The sequence below is a fragment of the Lissotriton vulgaris genome, chromosome 10, assembly GCF_964263255.1.
Source record: "Lissotriton vulgaris chromosome 10, aLisVul1.2, whole genome shotgun sequence".
In the NCBI taxonomy this organism is placed as follows: domain Eukaryota; kingdom Metazoa; phylum Chordata; class Amphibia; order Caudata; family Salamandridae; genus Lissotriton; species Lissotriton vulgaris.
The window spans coordinates 35,058,831-35,081,931 of NC_141698.1; the positions used below are offsets into that span (position 1 = coordinate 35,058,831).

At 44.5% G+C, this 23,101-nt stretch overlaps 1 protein-coding gene across 3 annotated transcripts in view; it reads left to right on the forward strand.

Annotated features, from left to right (window-relative positions):
- Positions 1-23,101, forward strand: part of CDK20 (cyclin dependent kinase 20) — a 93,891-nt gene that overhangs the window by 66,687 nt on the left and 4,103 nt on the right. For all 3 annotated transcript variants that reach the window (XR_015300646.1, XM_086940366.1, XM_086940367.1), the window contains 3 exons: positions 7,698-7,760; positions 12,503-12,626; positions 15,479-15,634. Coding sequence is in view for 2 of the 3 variants with exons in the window: in XM_086940366.1 (XP_086796492.1) it covers positions 7,698-7,760; positions 12,503-12,626; positions 15,479-15,634 (343 nt within the window). In the remaining variant the exon portion in view is untranslated. The remainder of the gene's footprint in view (positions 1-7,697; positions 7,761-12,502; positions 12,627-15,478; positions 15,635-23,101) is intronic.

Consider the following 23,101-nt stretch of genomic DNA (forward strand, 5'->3'; position numbering starts at 1 on the left):
GTTGTAAATCCTTGTTTTCTACTACTTTCAGGCTTAGGCAGTGATGCAGCTACACCGCCATTTTCCGAGCTACTTCAAAATAATTCATAACTCTTGCTACAATGTAAAACAAATCAACTTGTTATTTTAGGTTTTATTATCTCGTCCCAGTGGCTCCAGTTAAATTATTCGGCCTCCCTCACTATAGAGTCTGCCATGTCATTCTTTTCTTACTTAGGAACACCTGCTAGGTCTGCGACCATCTTACTTTCTGTCAGCATTTTTCTAACCTGGACCATCTGCCTTCAATCAATCTTACTTGCCCATTGTAGATGGGCTTCCAGAATTTAGTTTCTAACCCTCCTCTTTACCTCTTACAAGTTTAATCCAAACTTTAAACTAGTTTTGCCATCTCATGGCAACCTAGCCACTGCCGCAAGCAACCGTCTTCAACGTACATCAGGGTACAGCTGAACAAACCCACCTTGAAGAAAGGGTTTTATCCAATCCAAAACAAGGGAAAGGTAGGTCTTCATTAGGAGATAGAGGGAAGAGGGCAAACATTTTCCTCCCTATGTCTCTTGCAGAGAGGACACATGTTCCAGGGCATTCTCCTCTATCCCAGTAGTCCCATCGGAGGAGGAGGTTGGCACCACACCATCCTGGGCCCTTCTGTCAAATGACACAGAGGCTCACAATATTTAGTTGATGAAAAGCTTTTAAATTACAGAAGGAGGCTTGAACTTGCAAAAGAACATATTCAAACTCATCACATTACACAGCAATCCAGTCCTAAACCTCAAACTAACAGTACGTTTTTATGTACTCACCCATCACCAAATGCAGTCAGCCACCATTAAGATTTGTTTTTAATCATTTGATACACTGAACCTAGCCAAGTTACTGACCCACCCACACACAGAGGCAGTGGTATGAGCTTTGATATCATCCAAAAATAAACTTGTAGTGATTACCTCTGACTGATTAGTTAGGACATGAGTTAGTGATAGACACGCTCATGCCCTGCACCCTCCTTTTTCCTGACTGTAGGATGATAGAGGATTTAGAGGAAAAATTAGAGGAGAAAAAGCTTATTAAAGTTTATCGTATAAGATTTGGATCTCTTCCTATGTATAAGAAAATACCTCCATCTTATAACTTCTGCTAAACCCGGCACAAAAGGGCTAATCAGTTCAAACTCCAGCGTGAAAGCAGACCGCTTTGCTTTAATCCTTCTTTAGTAAACATTCTTGAAGGAAGACCTTGTTTTCCGTCGAGGGCTTGAGACAAGGTCCAAGTATTCAATTCATAAATTAATCGGACTAAATTATAAGGGACTGCTAAATTTTGCAATTTTTTTCATAATATTGGTCTGTCTATATGGTCAAAGGCGATAGGTATAAATACCGCACAGATAAATTGACCATCAATATAGACATTTTATTGTCGTGATAGCTAGTGCTGAGCTGTTGACCTTAAAATCTGATTATCTCTTAATTTTCAACAACCCAGCTTTGGGAGCCTAAAACTTCTCCAGGAGTAGGATTTTGTTTTGTGGTGAGTGAAGTCATGTGGCAGAGAATGATGGCTGTTGCCTCTGGAAGCCCATGCATGAGGTTTAGAGGATTCCTGTACTTAACAAAATTAACCTTTTGGGACATTAGAAAGAATAGGCCTTGACTTTTTTTCTTAGCACTAATGTAAATTTGGGTAAACAATTCTTTCTGGGGTGATTCTTGTCCATTCTTTGGCAAGATCAGATGTCAGGGACCTTCTCTGGTTACATTTAGGGACAATCTGTATCAACCCAACAAGTCTGATGATTTTGCATTGGTAACATTTGTGTTCTTAGTTTCTAACATGGGGGTGTGTGTAGCCTGTGCCATTCCTCACATTCTCCATGTATTAAGAGCCACACACCCCCTTTTCAAGTGATGGTCATAATGTGCCAGCTGGCTGTAGCACCTTTAGCATTGCAACAATACATGTTCTTAATGTTTTAAAGGGATCGAAAGTACCGTAGGAGGGAGCTTAAGAAGGTCAAATGAGTGGGAGATCCTCCAGCAAGTAAATCCCTTTGTAAAACCTAGGGAATGTGCATGTACCACTCTCCTCAGTTCATGCTGCCATCAGTTTGCTTCCTTCATGGGCAGTGGAGCCAGTATCATGGGTGACTGTTTGATGCTGGGCTGCCCGGCAGGTTTCTGTACACTAGCACCCCATCCCTGCCTCTCTAATTTTGAGAGTTCTCCATAAAATCCCAGAATGCATAGTCTGTTCAATAATCCAGTGGTTCTCGCCTACTTTTTTTTAGGTGTGGTACTCCACTTTCCGCAGCAAAATAAGATTTACCATTTATCACACCCCTCGAAACTTCCCCCAACACCCATTAAACTACATAGTAGCAGATTTAAAAGCAAATTATTGCAATTTTGTTACTGTGCATTAACAAAGAACTTCAATTTATGTACACACTTAGGCAATGATGTCATGTATGTTTAAATCACCTGACTGAGACCTGAATGCCAGAAACCAATTAGCGCCTTCTGGAACAGGTCTGGAGAGCCCTCCACAACCAGCATCGAGTGAGTTCAGGTATTTGATAGGTCTAATGCATTTCTTCCCTCCACTACAACATCTTTTCAACTCTTGAACCCAAGTCTAGCTCTTGCGTGGCTGATTCACAACAGTTTGAACCAGTGGTATGCTGTGACTTAAAACGTCTCTTGTGGAAATCAGTCTTTCTACCGACTAAGGAGCATAAGTGAGTTTTCAGACCATTGCACGTCAGAGCCGTTTACAATGTTCCTTGAAGATAGGGTGTTCGCTTGACTCGTCGCTCCTTTATCTCGAAAGTGCTATTAGAGTTCCTTAAGAATGATGAGGTTGTTCTTCTGACCTTCTTTCCACATTGTCACGCTTCTTCGGTTGAGGAGATCCTGCAGAATCTGGACATGAACTGCACCCTGCACTTTTATCTCCTCCCAAATAGTGAGCCACAGAGGTAGAGACTAGCCATATGGAACTCAGACTTTGTCCTACTCCTCTAGGAACAGTTGAGGCCAAAATGCCAAACCAGGCCACCACGACCACCTGGAACGTGAACACAAGCAACCCCAAATGGGGATTACCCTTGACATTCTCTACACAGTAGGCTTTTGAGGCTTGCCACCTCATCTACCCCCTTCTCCCACGGTGCAATGCCAGATTTAGTCCGGAGGTCTGTGAGCCCTCTTAACCTCGAGATAGCTACTTAATGATGTTTCTCCTCCTTCCTACCTTGTTGATGATGTCTGTGGAATCTACGCTCAAGTTGAGAATGAGCTGGGTCATGATATTAGGTCAAAGTTACCTTTATAGTGTTGTGGTATGTTGGGTCCTTCCTGCTACCAGTGCCCTCCTCCTAACTCCTCAGCCTTTGGACAGAAAACCGCAGTTGTTCAAACCATAGAAGTGGAACTCAGAGGTAGACAACATGTTGTGGTACAAGACATTTTTAGGGGAGGCTGACAATGGGGAAGTCCTTAGGGACTAAGCATTATGTAGTCACCAGAAAGCATTTTTACCCTTTTCTTTTTCAACCAGCTCTGACGTTTTCCCCAGATTTATGACACCATATCAAGTATGTTAGCAGGTTAGAACTTGCTAGTATAGCCGTGGTGGATACTTTGCCTCCAACCAGAAGAGTGCAATGACACTACTGCCTGCTAGAATGCAGCTCGTATTCTGACCTCTGCCTATTCAGTTCTCTTGGCACTGTCCATATATTTTTAGTATTGGCTGAAAGTTAAAGAATGTAATGATAAAAAGCGACAGCTCAGTTCTGGCTAGGACAATCTTACAACACTGATGTATTTTGAAAAATAATTATAGGCGGTCTTTATTTTATCTGTGTCTTGTGCCCATGTTTTATGTGTTCTCTTCCGTTACCTGTTGTGTTTTGGTATTCATAGTTTGACAAAATACAACTTCAGTCACCACTTCTGTGACTTCGTTCACAAGATATGTAATGGTTCTATGCAGAGAATGTCAGGCTTTCGCTTTTAGTCCAGAGCATGTGAATTCTGATTTGGCTATAACTATGGCAGAGACTCACAAATGCATGTATATGCAGCACAGCCCAGTCTTTACCAGTTTTGGGAAATTTTCCATTTTCCATAATTCTAATATTTATTTTTGAAAAGCGTTCAATAAAGAAGTCTCTTCCGACAGCTGTTCCATCTCTCTAATCTGTGCCAGTGTGATCCTGGTAGCATTCAGGCTGCAGTATTTTTTACCTCTGCATGTGGAATGAAAGGTTGGTACGTCCTTGAACCGACATGGTTAACATCCATCTCTTCATCTAACTCCAGGAAAGTTCAGCCTCAAGATAAGATCCACAGTGATTTGGGTAATCTCTAAAGTAGCACATCAGCAAAGTACATTGCACACTAGTTTTAGTGGGAGGAGGCCGAGTTCAAGGTATCTCCCCGATTACATTTCCTATGAAGATGCACATGGACTTCCCTACAGTTTTTGTGTTCAGAATGTAAAACATTACAGCTGATTTACATAGCAATCAGATTTCATTGTAGTTCCCCACCCTCACTTTAATCATTGTAATATAAGGAGGGAAGAAGGCCCAATTGAAAGCGGTTAGAAATGAACCAAGAGGCTAGTTTAAGAATTCGCCTTCTAGTTTGACCTGTAAAATCACTAGCCTGTGCCCTGAGCCTGTGTCTCAAGGATATAACTCATCGTGCTTTTGTAAGAGTTACCTCTAAAGGTTGCAACTGAGTATGTTGAGTCTCCCTGTGTCTCCTCGCTCTGCTGTCTCAAAGACTCGATAATCATCGTCTTCTAAAATGCTCTTCACAGCTCTTCATGCACGCACTACATCTGCTTTCAGCATGCTAACATGTTTTAAACCTCAGAAGCGTCATCCATGGTTCTATGTAAGAGCGCTTGGGTGGAACGTTTATTTTCTCCATGGCAATCGCATTGACATTGGGAACAAGAGAGTTGCACCTTAACTGGTATTCGATGTGTGCATCGATGCACTTATTTCAGTCACTCCTTTCAGCAGTGAGACTCTACAGGATTACTGATGAGAATAGTTGTTTCACTTGTTCAGTGTTTTTCAATCATCATCTGAGTTTGGTGGAAAATGAACATTCCATGTGGAGGTTGGAGCTTTTGGCTTTTCATCCAGTATTAAAGGTTCCAGAGGACGGCACGCACGTGAGTCTGTCCGTGGCGCAAATACCAGCTTTTTGTTGCTTCTGAATTTCTTGCAGGAGTTGTGTGCTTGGACTTGGATGCAGATTATGCCAGCGATCTATAGCTGCATAGCTTTGAGATTCTAAAATCTCTTAAGAACATTATCAATTGTTTGCCTGAATCTGCTAGGAAAACAGTCATCCAGGCACTGGTTATTTCCTGGCTGGATTACTGCAATATGCTGTATCTGGAACTTTCTCAGTCTAGCTTGATGAGACTCCAGCGTGTTCAGATCTCAGCAGCCCGGTTGTTGTGTAGTCTTCCAAAGCTGGCCACTGTGGGCTCTGCTCTGTGCAAACTGCATTGGCTGAAGAAACACCTCTCTTTTAAAGTCCTGCACTACTGTTACAGGGCTTTTACGAAGACCGGTGCCTGCTATCTGCACCCTCTCAGCAAGCCGTAGTGTTCGTCAAAATGCCTGAGGTCCTCAGGGGCCTTGTTGGCTCAAGTCTCCACTGTGAAGAGATCTCGCACTGAGGCAGCTCTTTTAGCTTTCTGGCATCCCGGCTATGGACCTCCCTTCCTTTGCATCTTAGACCGGCAAAGACAGACCCATTCTTCCGTAAAACCTTAAGAATCTGGTTATTTAGATAGTTTGTTCTCCATCTTCTTAGGAGTTCTATGACTCACCTATCTGTAGCTAGACCTTTAGGCCCTGGGACACTTTGTCCGAAGTAGCATGCGCTGTACAAGTTTTATTATTATTATTATTATTAAAAGTTTCTGCCTAGTTCCCTTGCTCTTTCTCTCTGCCTTCATAATAGCTACAGGACAAGATGCCTCACATAGCCAGTGTGGGAATGATTGAAGGCGTCTCTGCTTAGTGCACTGACTTTAGACTTACTTTTGTCCCCAATGTTTAACAGAAAGGGTAATATGAAATGAAATGAAATGAATTTGTACTTGTATAGCGCACTTATACCCTGAGGTGTCTTGGCGCTGTAGGCATACCGCTGTGGAACCCTTCCTGGCTTTTCCCTGTGAAATGCCCACTCCTGGGCACCCCCAAGGTGAAGCCAGGCATCCTCAGCGCTGTAGGGGCCGTTGTGGAGATTAAGCAAGCTATTGCCCAGAGCTGCAGAGTTCGACCCATGATTAGAATAGGCACCGAGGCGAGAATTATCAGGTCTGAGGAAATTGAGCCCAAGACCCGCTGAGGCGGGAATTGAACCCTGGTCTCGGGCCAGACCTCTGCATCAGGGTCTGCCGCTCTAACTATTGAGCCACACTTCTCCACAATACATACATATTACATATTTCTGGGCTTCAAGACCCATATGGAAAATTATATTTGCCTCTATGTACCTATATTATAGGTGAAGCTTCTCCTCCATCTGTCAATATAGTATTCAAGATATTTGGGCTAAAACTTGTCACGTTCAGTTTAAGGTTTTAAGACTAGCTGAATTGAACTTTGCCGCTTACTAAATATACACTCTGCAAAAAGTGACTTAGGATCAGAAGCCTAAATAAACCAGCCTGGCTTCAAATGTAATCAGGATATATAGACTACAAGTCAATAGATCAAATGATTTAGAAAATGAAGTTGGAGTGTGACACCACAGAAATCCAGAGCTTATATCTTGTGCAGATTCACACGAGCCCCACTTTTACTGCTAGCCATGGAAGCCAATGCCTTTTTCTTCCTGCTCCAAAAAAGAAAAGCAAAATTCTCCAGCATTGGATCTTTTATAGATTCACATTCTTGAATTGGGGACGGATGCAAGCATGTGAATTCATGAATGCTACCAATGCTTGAGAACCGGAGATACAGGTAAGTAACTTATTTCCATGAAAATCATGCAACAGAGCCCCTGTGATGTGAGCGGGATAGTTGACATTCTATATAGAGACAGAACCACATCCATTTCTACTATCTAAAAAGCATCCTTAACCTTTTGATTTATGTAGTCCCCCACTGGATTATTACTGGAATCTGGGGGGCCAAACTGATTCATTTGTAGAAGCCAAGGACCCCCAGCTCAGTCAATTTCTACGATTTGGACCTCAAAACAAACACAAAAATACAAAAACAAGTATACACCAAGCAAATGCTCAAATATTTCAATATTTTGTGTAATTCCCAATCAAATATAGAAAAGGTTTCCACATTACAGTGTTGCTTCCTTATTTATATATAAGTTATTTATTGTAATTATTTCATTTGAATATCAATTTGTTTTGATAATGGTTGTGACACCTTGATGAGGCTCCGCAGACCCCCAGAGTTCCTCAGACCACAAGTTAAGAACCCCTCTCTAGGGTCTGACACTGGAGAGCATGAATCTATAGTACATTAATTTACTGAGGACACTGATGCTGGTGAAATATTGTTCTTGGCTGGTAACCGTTGTTAGTTCCTATTTGAAGCCTGGGCTCTACTCTCTGAGAGGTATCCTGCGCAGCAGTTGTGGACAGTGAGTGAGCCATTGAACGTTGTTTTCTCTCTTCTATTTTAGGTGGTATCGTGCCCCAGAACTCCTCTACGGTGCTCGGAAATATGATGAGGGTGTGGATCTATGGTGAGATGCATGTCTGTCAAATTCCTACCTTAACTTTCCCAAAACATCTGTCACCAATGTACATCTGCAATACTGGTCTCTTTTTTACCATTGTCTGCCCAGTATGCTGTCATCTGCACCAGTGCTTTACTCCTCTTGTAAATTATGGTTTTATTTATTTTTTTGTGCTCAGTTGGAGAATTTGCCATATCCTGGTTCTCGATCTTGTTCTCTGTCTCTCGCCAGTCTCCCCCTGCTATTCAGCACTACTCTTTCGCTCTCGCTCTTCCTCTTCAAGATACAGGGGAGATGGAGTGGGTGACCTTCATGCCACCATGCAGGACAACTACTTTGATCTCCCTCTTCCAGGTGCAGGTGGAGGGGAATGGTAGACTTCCACCCGTCCATGTCTGACTATCCTTTCTCTCTCCCTCTTCAAGATATAGGGAAGAGGAAGTGCTCTCCCTCTCCCAAACACAACGGCAGAAGAGTGGTGACCTCCACTCAAGTTAACAGGACGTGTGTGTATGTGTGTGATGTGTGAACAATGAAACCCAAAGAATCGAATGATTTGTGTTGCATGTGGAGGTAATCCACAGTGTGTAGTCCTGTGCACATGCATTACAATATTTAAAACTTTAATTGACCTATTTACCTTTGTGGAAAAACAAAATATCTTTTACATTTGGGCAATCCGTAAATCATCAAAATGATGATATTCTGGTGGACTTAGGGCAATGAAATGAAAATGAAATCACACTTGTGTATTGTTTCCACAAGTTCACCAGACTATCATAGAGTAACTTTTAATAAGGAACAAAGTGTGTAACCATAGAGTATCAAATGCAAGCCTTAAGCTCTGCTGTTTTCGTTTTAAAACTCTAAAGAAATAACATTTGCCGTAGGTATAAACAATACATCCTAAAGCTTACCTTCTCAAAGCAGTTCATAGTATAAAAAATGTCTAGAAGTATTTATTTTCATATTTGAAGCACAACCCTTTACAGAGCAGCAGCTCTAAGGTTATCTGGTAAGTCCCTCTTTTCTATTTCTATTTTCCGCTTGACCAGAGAAGATACCAGAACACTGATGCGCTTTCTTGTTTTTTTTTATTGTTCCCTTAAATTCTTTCTTTGCCTTTTTTGTTTACTGAATGCAGTTTAGCTTCAGCTTTTTTAAAACTCTTTGAAAGAGTGAAGCCTATGGTTTCCTTCTGATACGGCCTCCAGTTTTTAAATACTCTTCACTGGCATGAAGATGGGCAGACAATGGATACTTTAAGAGTTGTCCTGCATGCCTGGTAAAATGACACTAGATTGGCCTCCTGTCTCCGGGAGCTGCGGTTTCTTCTGAGAGAAGTTCTGCCTGACCATGATCAGCAATTCATGATTGAATGGAAGAAAATCTAAAACTCAACCACCGTTGCTCTCTCCTTCCTCTTGAAATACCCTCAGATACCCAGCAGATTCTCTCTGAAGAGGCTTCTGTGTGCCACCTGCCAGCGTAAACCAGCTTTCCTTTGACATTGACACTCATTTATGCCAAGAACTACTTAGTTGAAAAGCCTTTCGACATCCAGATCACCTTCACTACTGATGTAGAAACCTTTGTTGTTCACACCATTGACACTGAATACGTTGTTACTATTGCAAAGATCTGTAACAGTGAGACATTCCTCCACGAGGCACTTGATAACTTCGAGAATGTACACTGTATGGATGCTTCCCTACCCCATGCCAGAAGGATGGGCACCTACTGCTGTCCTACCAGAGGACATTCTGTGGACTTGAAAACACAGCCAAATACATGCTATGGCTGTGTATATGTCACTTGCCAGATATCCACAATGCACCAGATGCAATTGTGCACCTAAAGCCAGAATCCCCATTGGCATACTCCATCTGTGATATCCTGAACCGGACAGGAACGGTTGTCGTCTTAGCATTGTGATCGACGTTAGAGACTAAACCTTATGCCTCAGATGCTGTGACTTCTATTGCTGAATTTAAAGAAGGCAGAGGAGAGGATGGATGGTCCAAACTCTTCTACACATGTCCAGACATCTGACATACAAAATGATGGAGCCTGGAACTGCACCTACAAACTATGTGCTGCCATTGACAAACCTCCCGGAACAGGCTGTACCTGCTTTCTTGACTCCATCTCTGTCCTGGAATGGACCAGCATTCAGGTGCCCCTTCTGAAGTTTCTTCTTAACACTTTCTAAGGACGGCAAAACGATTAACTAAATTGGTTAGAAGGACGGTGAGATGGGAACCATGTCCATGTTTGCAGCGAGAAGTACAGCCCTTCATGGATTGTTGCATCCTGTTCAGAATCTTTCTGTGGTGAAACAAGTAGACAGTATTGGGTTTACTCGCCATAGGGCAGGTTGTTTCTAATCACACTAACAAGGCGTCAGCAAACCTCTTGGATCTAGCAGCCAAAGAGATAGGGCAGGGTGTCTCTGGTCAAAGGTTTTCTAGTCGGTGATGAACAGCTCAGGGCCTGGAGACTCAGTGTAAATTCATACACTTGCTCCTACCTCGAATATCCTGTTCGGCAATCAGACTGTGAAGGAAATCAGTCAATAGAAACCAGAATCTCTATTGTGTTGGAGAGAAAGAAACATGTGAAGTTAATTTTCTGCCGCTCAGATAGGTACATTTCAACACGTTTATGGGAATGTATGCTACAGGTAAATACCTTCATATGTTCCACATATGCACACCCTAAAAAAAGCTGACTCCATCTCCACCTGAGCTCCCCAGATGCCTTGTTGTGGAACCTCACTCATCCGGAACACTTGCATCATACATTCACTCTTATTTTTCACTGCCTAGCACTCCCCAGGTCTGCCTGAGCGCCCTCCCGGGACAGGCACCCTCCCCCCAAGCCCACGCCTGACACAAGCAAGCATAGCATGATGCCAGGCCCCTAGCCCACACCTGACATAGTATGATGTCAGGCCCCAGGCCCACACCTGGCACAAGCAAGCCTAGCATGATGTCAGGCCCCTAGCCCACACCTGACATAGTATGATGTCAGGCCCCAAACCCACACCTGACACAAGCAAGCATAGAATGATGTCAGACCCCTAGCCCACCCCTGACACAAGCAAGCATAGCATGATGTCAGGCCCCTTGCCCACACCTGAAACAAGCAAGCATAGAATGATGTCAGACCCCTAGCCCACCCCTGACACAAGCAAGCATAGTATGATGTCAGGCCCCAAACCCACACCTGACACAAGCAAGCATAGCATGATATCAGGCCCCAAGCCCCCACCTGGCACAAGCAAGCATAGCGTGGTGTCAGGCCCCAAGCCCACACCTGGCACAAGCAAGCATAGCATGCTCTCAGGCCCCAAACCCACACTTGACACAAGCAAGCATAGCATGAAATCAGGTCCCAAGCCTACACCTGACACAAACAAGCAAAGCATGCTGTCAGGCCCGAAGCCCACACCTGACACAAGCAAGCCTAGCATGATGTCCGGCCCAAATCCCACATCTGGCACAAGCTAGACTAGCATGATGTCCGGCCCCAAGCCCACACCTGGCACAAGCAAGCCAAGCATGATGTCCGGCCCCAAGCCCACACCTGGCACAAGCATGCATAGCATGGTGTCAGGCCCCAAGCCCACACCTGGCACAAGCAAGCTAGCATTATGTCCGGCCCCAAGCCCACACCCGGCACAAGCAAGCCTAGCATCATGCCATGCCCCAATGTCTAAGACCAACTTAACTTTGGGGCTCAGTGCACAGTCGTGAAAAACGTCCTCAAGATGATTCAAACAAGACCGAAAGAATGGACCCACGAATCGATGGCACCATCATATACAGCCATCCTTTTAGGCGAAGCAGCGTATTTCAGGAAAGTAAAGTCACTGTGTGTTATAAGTGATGGAAATTGCCTGCAACCCGAGTCAGTGCAATGCCAGCTACGAGAAATCAAATTATGGATCCTTCCATTCCTTCCAGTGGTCTCAAGCCCTGGAGGTCTCTCCACAAGTCCTGTTCGAATTGAACACTGCATCATCCTCAGCTTTAACAGACTTGAAAGGATTCTAATAAACTACACAGGATTCAGAGAGTGATTCCAACATCACAAACTGAGCAGCAGCTTGCACTCCGAGTCTCGACTCTTCGCTCTCCCCATAGGTTACGCCTACTGGCCTGGCAGAAGATCTCTTCGCCTCATAGGGCCATCAATTCAGTCATACTTAAGTTTTAGGAAAGTCCTCAAAGCATATCTACTTTGTGAATTATTTGTTTTATTACTCTGGCATTTGTATTTTTCCTTACTGTTTCAGTGTTCCTTTAGGGTGAACCTGCACTCTAGAAGATTAAATAGAAGATAGAATCAGCTTCCCAATTTAGCAGCTTAAGAAGACTCACTCACCTTGTAGCAAACCCTCAAGAGAGCACTCCATACTCACACTTTATATACAACACTACAAGCACGTTAATGCTAACTCCTCACTTACCTTCTTGTTGCAAACAACAACGTTTAGGGTAAATCACCTTGTTATGCAACTTACAATCTATACACACCCTACCTGAAGGACGGTTCCATTATGGCCTACTATTTTTATACTTCTAAAGGAAACCAAAGGTTAAAGATGTATAAGGCTCGCATACAAGGACATTGCCCCTTTTCTATTACATGATTTATTTTTCACTGGGTCTTTCAAAGTGTAATATATATTTGCAAACAAGAAAGAAATAAACAGTAACTGACCATCTGTTTTTCACCTGCAGGGCAGTGGGTTGCATCTTCGGAGAGCTCCTGAATAACTCACCCCTTTTCCCTGGGGAGAATGACATTGAGCAGCTGTGCTGTGTGCTTCAGGTCCTTGGGACGCCCAACGAGAAGATCTGGCCGGTACGTGAGAAGGACACCATGGTTGGGGGATATGCTGCATTTTATATTCTAGGTCACCTGTGTCTTGAGCCAAGACAAGTGAGGTGGACTGGAACAAGGATTGCCCTGATCCTCTCAATCTGGGCTGAGGAGATCCAACCCAGAGTGCCCCCACCCCAAAGAGAATAATGTATTTTGCCCCCTCCACTAAGAAAAGAACATCAGACAGTTGTCTCTCATTCTTCCCTATGAAGACTTAAGCTCATCTAGATTCAGAGGGTTAGGACTCCAATACCGTTGCAAGAGGAACTGTTAACTACAGGGGCTCATTTTTAGGTATCAACCCTCACCCTGACTCCTCAATGCAGTTAGCACATGCACAGTTTATGGTATTTTACAAAAGACGACATTTATTATGTACAATAAGGATATAAACAACGTTTGTCAACCTGCCACTAAAATAATATGGTGGTCTTGCACACCCTCAGTTAGAATTCCAGGCCATAAGCTTAAGGTGCAATTTCTGAAACATTAAAGAGTTAGTGTCGTGTGTGTGTGTGTGTGTGTGTGTGTGTGTGTGTGTGTGTGTGTGTGTGTGTGTGTGTGTGTGTGTTCATGTGTGTGTGTTCATGTGTGTGTGTGTGTGTGTGTGTGTGTGTGTGTGTTCATGTGTGTGTGTGTGTGTTCATAGATATGCGTGCATTGTCTGAAAAGCCCTGACACGTATGTCAGGCGATACACGGTCACTATTTAACCCATATGGTGAATGCAGCCACCCAATCTTTCACCAGCCTTCAGGGTGCAATGGCATAGTAAGGTAACGCTTTAGTATCCTTCTTTTACAGGGACAGGCAAATAAATTGGTAGGAATGTTTCCTTTCCATAATTTCCTGGATTGTACCAGCCTTTCTGGGAAGCTGTGGCCTTTTTCATCTGCCCAGACATATTTCTTTCTAGTCTTTTCATAATCTTGATTTCTGCAAGCGCTTTTTAAGGTAGTTGTCTAAGGTTGAAATGGCTTAATGGTTTGGTCATAAGATTTTGTTATGTTCGATACAGGTATGGTGACTGCTTCTTTAGAACTTTCTAATGATGAGTTCATGTGATTGTAGAATAACAAAGTTATAAAAATGTTGATTTTTTTTTTATATTGTTCTTGATGGCGTAGGATTGTCTAAAATGAGATCAAGGCATTGTCTAATGAAATGGTCCTGATAGTCTGGTACACAGGAATAATCTTGAGTCAGATTACATTCAGTATCTAAAAGAATGAGTCCAGATCCCAGCATGTGCTCAGATCACAAATGTATTAATTTTAAGTAAAAAATCTAATGTTTGGTAAGTTAGCTAACGTATGCAAATAATGTTTAGCATATGGAATTTAGATTTAAAAAACTACAAGTGAACTACTACAAGACACCCTTAATACATGTGTGCACTGTAAATCCTAATACGTTCACAGTGAGGCTAGCGTGAGTAGGCAAAAGAGTGGTCTGAGGATAAGGGAATAGAGGCACAACAGCAGAAAACGTTAGAAGGCAAGGAATGAAACAGACAGGATACTGGCCCAGTCAGTAACCGCTGTGGGTGGCAGAACGAGAGCAGTGGTGTCTGTGACAGGAGAGTGTGGGAGTATTAAAACGGATAAGCAGGTTATACCAAATGGAAGCATTAGGGATAACACAGGAGCCAGAGTTGATCCCACTAGAGTAAGTAGCAGAGGACATTACAGTTGTAGATCCATTTCATACCCTAGACCTGAAGTATGATCCTGGACACCTAACTATGACCTGGCATGCATGAACATAGGGTTAAAACATGCTTAGCTCCTTAGCTTCCACACCACAGAGCTTTTCCAAACCCAGCACTTTGCGCTTAAGCCTTCATAACGTTTTTCCTCAAAAGGTATCAATTTTCGCACATGTTGGAGATTCTAAAGGTACCCTTGGTTTGTGGATTCTCATTGAGGGAAGTGAGACAATTTCCAAAATATAGAAAAATGGGGAGGAGGGAGTACTGTGCAATAACACCATTGGATGCACCATAGTGGAGTAGTTATCAGACATCATTTTAAAGTCTTTTAAATTGTGCTCCCAGTTTTGGGGAAGTGGAGGGGAGTCTCTGGACCAACACATCACAACCCTCTGCCTTGCCAGAGCAAAGCCAAGGCTACAAATGTCCTATTCGTTTACAAGACCTTAGCCACATGACCCAACAAAGCTGTGAGTGGTGAAGAAGGTAGTGTATTTTAGGATGAGGTCATGTGACTGTCAAATGGTCTAACAATGACTCCTTTGTTCTATGAAGGCAAGGCTGTGGGCTAGGTCAGTAAACATGCCATAAAATTGCCCGATGATAAGGACCTGGGATTGCTCAGTAATGGAGCATTAGACTGTCCAGCTTTGAGACCATTGGTACCTGCAGTCATATGGATGAACAACTGTATAACGATGATGCCATACGACTAACCAGTAATGAGGCTGATAGATCAATCATTGAAAAGACACTTTTATTTGCAAGTGGCAAGGCCATGAGATTGTCTGGTGGTGAGGCTACGGAGTGAAGCCATTACATTGTCCAATGATGATGGAATCAGATTGTCTGAAGACGTTGTCGCAAGACTGTGGTAGAAGCTACTAAAGATTGCCTGCTAGTTAGGTCCAGCACTTGGCTTACATTAAAAAATCACACGTAGATGTCATAAAATACTTGAACACCACATCCAATAAATTGCAGCTTTTTGGTACTGCTATTGCATCTGACCCACTTACATTTCTCATTTAGAGGAATTCTGCTCCTGTTTCCTCAAAATTGTTCTATGTCTGTAGTTTATTGTTCGGCCTGATTATTCTTTCTCCTCTGTTGCTCTCCAGGAAATCACTGACCTGCCAGATTACAACAAAATCTCATTTAAAGAAAATCCTCCCATCCCCCTTGAGCAGATTGTGCCAGATGCCTCCCCTCAGGCCCTGGAGCTGCTGAAACGGTTCTTGGTGTATCCTTCAAAGCAACGGATCAGTGCTGCTGAGGTGAGTAGAGTGGCCTAGGCCAGGCGCGCAAACAATAAGTCGTGGAGATCAAGATGCAGAAAGAAGTCACTGTAATCATTCTGAGACTTGGTGTGAAGATTAAACTGGGGTCACAAACCTTTCCAGCATTGGCTCTTTTATAGAGTTACATACTATTTCAGTATTCATCACAAGTCAAGCTGGGAATCTTCCGACAAAATAAACATAAAACTGGTAATGTCTGGATTCTGCATTAAAAGCTCCCTGACTGCAGGTTTATGGCTCTGGTGATTGTCAACTTCAAATTCTGTGTAACAGGCCTCCTTCAGCAAACAGTGAAACATCTGTCCCTGGAAGCCAGGAGCAAAGTGTGTAATTCTTTCAAAGATACAAATTCTCACGAAAAACCTTATAGGTAAGGAACTTATCCTTCTCTACTTTTTGTATTGATTATCAAGCAGTGAGTATATGAGAGCAGGTGAAGAGATGCCCCATTATCGAAACAAGTTTTCTCCACAACTTGTCCCATGGCATCGTTGACTTGCGTGTCTGTATCCAAGCGGTAAAGTTCACAAAATGACCACGATAACCGACTGGTTATAGTTTGATCCGTGGGCGTACTGGCCATAGACACCACATTGTAGCCCTCCATCTCAACAAGTGGGCTGTCATTGTTGTTGCCAGTTTTCTGTCAATCTTTTGGTAGGCAACCTGCGTCACTCAATGTACTATCTAACACTTTGATCCTTTCCCGCTGCTTGGCTCTTCTCTGTTGAGTGTTGAGTCAACTTCACAGACAGCTGAAAGGTAACTCAGAGTGTCTTTGTAGGGTCAACGTAGTAGGTGAGTGCCCTCTTAACGTCCAGCATGGGCAACTCTCGCTTTGTCCTAGACTTGGGCAACTTGAGGACACTAGCAAGGAAACAGTCTGACTGAGGTGTAACTGGGACATCACCTTCTGCTTGAACCATGGATGCATCTAAAAAGTAAGTTGGAGTGAAACTAGTTTAGCGATTCATTGGAGGTCGCCTGAATCTCCCCAGCCTTCCTGTCTGACTAACCAGCCACAAGGAAAAGCTTCCTTAGATAGAGTCACACATTCATCTGAAGTGCCTGGACATGACACACACCAGCACCACATTGAGTTCCACCATGAAAAAGGTCAGCAGAGACCGAAACATTTGCGAGAGGCTCATTAGAAAAGCCTTACTGCTACGTTGTCGGTGAGAAAGGTTTGTAGAAGGCTGTGCTTAGGGTTGAATGCCATAGATTCTGGTTTTGTGTTCTGGACTTGCTAACTTGTTGTGTGTTTTGGTATTGGTCACCATAGGCTTGTATCTCCTTGTGTGTTGTGTGAGTGTAGATGTGGACCGCTAACCCCTCGCATGCTCTGGGGCTGGTCGTTACTGACTCCTGTGTGTTGTATGAGTGTAGGTGTGGAACGCTAACCCCTCGCAAGCTCTGGGGCCGGTCGTTACTGACTCCTGTGTGTTGTGTGAGTGTAGGTGTGGAACGCTAACTCCTCGCATGCTCTGGGACTGGCCTTTACTGACTCCTGTGTGTTGTGTGATTGTAGGTGTGGATCACTAACTCTTGCATGCTCTGGGACCGGTCATTACTGACTCCTGTCTGTGTGTTGTGTGAGTGTGGGTGTGGATCGCTAACTCCTTGCATGCCCTTGGACCAGTCGTTATTGGCTCCTGTGTGTTGTGTGAGTGTAGGTGTGGACCGCTAACTCTTTGCATGCTCTGGGACTGGCCGTTACTGACTCCTGTGTGTTGTGTGAGTGTCGACCTGGATTGCTAACCCCTCGCATGCTCTGGGACCGGCTGTTACTGACACCTGTGTGTTGTATGAGTGTAGGTGTGGACCGCTAACTCCTCGCATGCTCTGGGACCGGTTGTTACTGACTCCTGTGTGTTGTATGAGTGTAGGTGTGGACCGCTAACTTCTTGCGTGCTCTGGGACCGGTCGTTTCTGACTCCTCTGTGTTGTGTGAGTGTAGGCGTGGATCGCTAACTCCTTGCATGCTCTGGGACCGGTCGTTTCTGACTCCTCTGTGTTGTGTGAGTGTAGATCTGGATCGCGAACTCCTCGCATGCTCTGGGACCATTAGTTTCTGACTCCTCTGTGTTGTGGGAGTGTACGCGTGGATCGCTAACTCCTTGCATTCTCTGGGACCGGTCGTTTCTGACTCCTCTATGTTGTGTGAGTGTAGGTGTGGAACGCTAACTCTTCGCATGCTCTGGGACTGGCCGTTACTGACTCCTGTGTGTTGTGTGAGTGTCGACCTGGATTGCTAACGCCTCGCATGCTCTGGGACCGGCTGTTACTGACACCTGTGTGTTGTGTGAGTGTAGGTTTGGATCGCTAACTCCTTGCATGCTCTGGGACTGGCCGTTACTGACTCCTGTGTGTTGTATGAGTGTAGGTGTAGACCGCTAACTTCTTGCATGCTCTGGGACCGGTGGTTTCTGACCCCTCTGTGTTGTGTGAGTGTAGGTGTGGATCGCCAACTCCTTGCATGCTCTGGGACCAGTCGTTTCTGACTCCTCTGTGTTGTGTGAGTGTAGGTGTGGATCGCTAACTCCTCGCATGCTCTGGGACGGGTCGTTTCTGACTCCTCTGTGTTGTGTGAGTGTAGGCGTGGATCTCTAACTCCTCGCATGCTCTGGAACGGGTCGTTTCTGACTCCTCTGTGTTGTGTGAGTGTAGGCGTGGATCGCTAGCTCCTCGCATGCTCTGGGATGGGTCGTTTCTGACTCCTCTGTATTGTGTGAGTGTAGGCGTGGATCGCTAACTCCTCGCATGCTCTGGGACCGGTCGTTTCTGACTCCTCTGTGTTGTGTGAGTGTAGGTGTGGATCGCTAACTCCTCGCATGCTCTGGGACGGGTTGTTTCTGACTCCTCTGTGTTGTGTGAGTGTAGGCGTGGATCGCTAACTCCTCGCATCCTCTGGGACCGGTCGTTTCTGACTCCTCTGGGTTGTGTGAGTGTAGGCGTGTATCGCTAACTCCTTGCATGCTCTGGGACCGGTCGTTTCTGACTCCTCTGTGTTGTGTGAGTTTAAGTGTGGATCGCTAACTCCTCGCATGCTCTAGGACCGGTCGTTTCTGACACCTCTGTGTTGTGTGAGTGTAGGTGTGGATCGCTAACTCCTCGCATGCTCTGGGACCGGTCGTTTCTGACTCCTCTGTGTTGTGTGAGTGTAGGTGTGGATCGCTAACTCCTCGCATGCTCTGGGACCGGTCGTTTCTGACTCCTCTGTGTTGTGTGAGTGTAGGCGAGGGTCGCTAACTGCTTCCATGGTCTGGGACCAGACATTATGGTCTCCTGTGTGTTGTATGAGTGTAGGCGTGGATCACTAACTCCTTGCACGATCTGGGGCGGTTGTTACTGACTTCTGTGTGCTCTTCGATTATAGGCATGGATCGCTAACTTCTTACATGCTCTGGGACAGGTCATTACTGACTCCTGTGTGTTATGTGAGTGTGTGCATGGATTGTTAACTCCTCGCCTGCTCTGGGACCTGTCGTTACTGATTTCTGTGTGTTATGTGAGTGTAGGTGTTTATTGCCAACTGAAAAAACAATAAAGGAGTAACCCCTCGTGGGTAGAGAGAAAGGTAACTCTCTTACAATGAGCACTAGTGCTCTGGTTAGCACATTTTGCCCCAACCTGTTACTGGATAAAGCATATCCTTATAGAAGACCCCTCACTCACCAACCTAGTTGGTGACATGCTTCATCATCGAGGTCCCACCCCATAGGCCGAGTACCTACAGGGTGTGCTGCGACACCTGATTACAGTGGAGCTGGTTTCGTTTTTATGTGTACAAGACTATCAAAATTGTGTATTAAAAAGGGCCAACACTACTCACTTCAAGTATTTATTCTTGAGCGCTTGAACCCTTAGTAAAAATAAAGTGTGGCACCTTTGCCCAATTAGGAAGGCTTTGGTGTCAAAAAGTCGTGTTAAAATATATAAAAATAGCGAAAGTGTGCTATGTGAATGTGAATGTACAAAACTATTGTTTAAAAAGGTCTACATGTTTCAACCCAAACATGGATTCAAGGGTTTTCGTCAGGACCGTAGGTGATTTGAACTGGGTGGTCCGCCCACGCTAAGGAGCGTCCTGCCCTAGTTCAATTTAGAGATCGTAAATAGGGATCTCGTGCAAAAAGGTGCGTTTTTCACTTTTGAAAAAACGCTTGAAAGCGAAACTCTCGCTTCATAGGCACCAGCGTTACCAAGTGGACAGGATTCCGTTCTCTTGTCGCTTCTGTTCATCAGACCGATTAACCTACTTGGTTCTTGCTCGGCGTGCCCCGTGGAGTGTCAACTCCCTGCATGCTCTGGGACCGGCCGTTACTGATTCCTGTGTATTGTGTGATTGTAGGAGTGTATTGCTAACTCCTTGCATGCTCTGGGACCGGTCGTTTCTGACTCCTCTGTGTTGTGTGAGTTTAGGTGTGGATCGCGAACTCCTCGCATGCTCTGGGACCGTTCGTTTCTGACTCCTCTGTGTTGTGTGAGTGTAGGCGAGGGTCGCTAACTGCTTCCATGGTCTGGGACCAGACATTATGGTCTCCTGTGTGTTGTGTGAGTGTAGGCGTGGATCACTAACTCCTTGCACGATCTGGGGCGGTTGTTACTGACTTCTGTGTGCTCTTCGATTATAGGCATGGATCGCTAACTTCTTACATGCTCTGGGACAGGTCGTTATTGACTCCTGTGTGTTATGTAAGTGTGTGCATGGATTGTTAACTCCTCACATGCTCTGGGGCCTGTCGTTACTGATTTCTGTGTGTTATGTGAGTGTAGGTGTTTATTGCTAACTCCCTGCATGCTCTGGGGCCTGTCGTTACTGATTTCTGTGTGTTATGTGAGTGTAGGTGTTTATTGCCAACTCCCTGCATGCTCTGGGACCGGCCGTTACTGATTCCTGTGTATTGTGTGATTGTAGGAGTGTATTGCTAAGTCCTTGGATGCTCTGGGATGATTCGTTTAGATCGTAACTCCTGTGTGTTGTGGGATGTGTAGGCGTTGATTCTTAGATCCTGTGTGTATTCTGGCATTGTGCTGGTATGCCCTCCTTTTGATCTCGGCGAGATGTCTGGGGTTTGGCTTCTAAAGCCTGTATGTCAGGTTTCCATAAACCCTGATCTCTCATTAGCACCGCTCAAAGACCCTCATGTCTGCTGAATTCGGCAGGGTGTGCCTGTCATGCTCAGACTCTTTGGAAATCTTGGGTTTCAGAATAATTCTGAGGTTGCTGAATTCCAGTAGTGCCTAGAAGGCATCTTCCGCCCAGATATAGCACTTTCTGCTCACTGGGGCTGTGCTTTCATGGTCAGACCCTGGTCTAACGTGCTTTGAGGGCGCTCTTGTGTTGATATTGCTGAAACGGTGCGTTGTTATTATTTGCCTGCAGAGGGTGCTGTCTGCGCGTTTCATCATTAAGTCAGGCGGTTTTCATCCTGCTCATCTTCAGTATAGTTCTTTCTGCTTTGTGCTCTCGTCGTTGAATCATTTCAGAAGGATGTCTGAGATGATGGATTTCAGTCTGTTTACTGTGACAGATGTTTGTTTATTCAATCAAGGTAGCCTCACAACCATTGGCAAGACATAAACCACGGCCATGTTTGAACGCCAGCAATCACCAGCACAAAGTGTACACGTATTGAACATGTATGACTATGAAATGGCAACAGTCACCAGCAGAATGGGAACTGACACACAGGGACGGTGAATGGGGACCCGTGCCAACCGATGAACCCCAGCCCAGCACCGGCGCCTTCACAAGTGAACATTGCCATCCAAACGGCACTTGAACAATGTTGACTGTTTATAAATCAATGTTTGTAGCACCTGAAACTGGCGGTGCTCTGCTGCCAGCAGTGGTGGGAAGTTCAGCTAGTAAGTACAAACGTTACAGCTGCACTGTCGAGTCACCCTCTACCAAGGCATCCTTGTCTCGGTTACAATAGCAATACCTGGGTTAAGAGGCTCTTTTTGTGCTTTAGACTTTTTTTTACCTTCTTTTTAGTTATTGTGACAGCTTCTGAAATAGTGGGCAACTTGTGCAGGATCTGCAATGTAGCCAAGGAGTCTACTGGATATATATCCACCCTCTGCTTAGGTTTGCGGGACGCACGAAGGAAGCAACTGGCATTCATCTCCCGGGTGGAAGGCACATGAACATGTTTGAAAGCAGCTCTGTTCTGCTTCAAGGGCACCGCGCCAACACCTGTCAGTCTTGAAGCAACATTTGCAACCCTGGCCAATAAGCTCCAAGAGACAAGAACACACACACTGTCCAACTGGGAAGGGTCTACCAAAGGGATGGTGCTGCCTTAAGAGACACCACATTATCAACTATTTTAAGTATTTTAATTATCCCTAGTTTATTTTAGGCTTGCAATTTAAGGCTTCCTTGTTTTTTTAATTGTATATCTGATGCATATTTATTGTATACGGTTTTAAGAAACAAACAAGAAAAACGTTCATACTCAAACTGGGCTAACAAAAACGACGACAGCGGACTCTAAAGGAGGGAAGGCCCATGGGCTTCTGTCCTTTGTTAGGTTGGGATGTCATGTTCTAGGCCTGCTTGTGTTTATTGCCCAACTCCTGGCCCTCCATAACTACCTCTGCTCCCTTTTATGTAAAAGAACAAGGGGCAACCCAGTAACCCTGGGACCCGGGTAGAAAAGTGATAAAGGGAACAATGGTCACTTAAGGGGAAGGTGTTACCACAACTCCTACAGAAGGTAACAATTAACCATCAACTGATTAGTTCTGTTTATACAAACACAGTTTTATTCAATTGTATAACAAAAAGACGCAACAGTGCAGTCAAAGTGAAATAAGTGAGTATGTGGTGCGTTGGTGCTATACAGTTTATATACATGAATAATGACTGACTAAGGATGCTGTGTTGGTGAATACACACTGACAGAGTAAAATGCTCCAAAATCAACTAAAAACAGTGCACTATTGTTGTGTCATCCACGTTTCGACACTATGCAGTTATTTATTCAGGGTCCTCATCAGGACACGGAATGGGAACCACACATGTAATGATATGTCAAAGGAAATATTTAATCTATGCATCAACAAAGAGTTCTGCCATGTGGGTCGGATCAAGTGCGATAGCCACCGTCCAAATCTAGTGTGGGCGATACCTGGTGACATGTATATTTGGGATGTACTGTACATCTGGCCTGTGTTGTAAGGGACTGTTACCTCTAAGATCTAAGGAGCAATGAGAAAATCAATGTTCCTAGCAATCGCTGCTGGTCAGTTGTATAGAAAGGTCCTACGGGTCTGGAGAAATACAACCTGGATCAATGGTGTACTGTAGCCCACAGAGCAGGTTACAAAAAACTCGAATGGTCTAGTTGTTTGTGAACAATTAAGATTTTTAAAGAAATAAACCGGGTGGCTGAGAGGAATAAATCCCTGGCTCGAGCGATTGCTCGATAA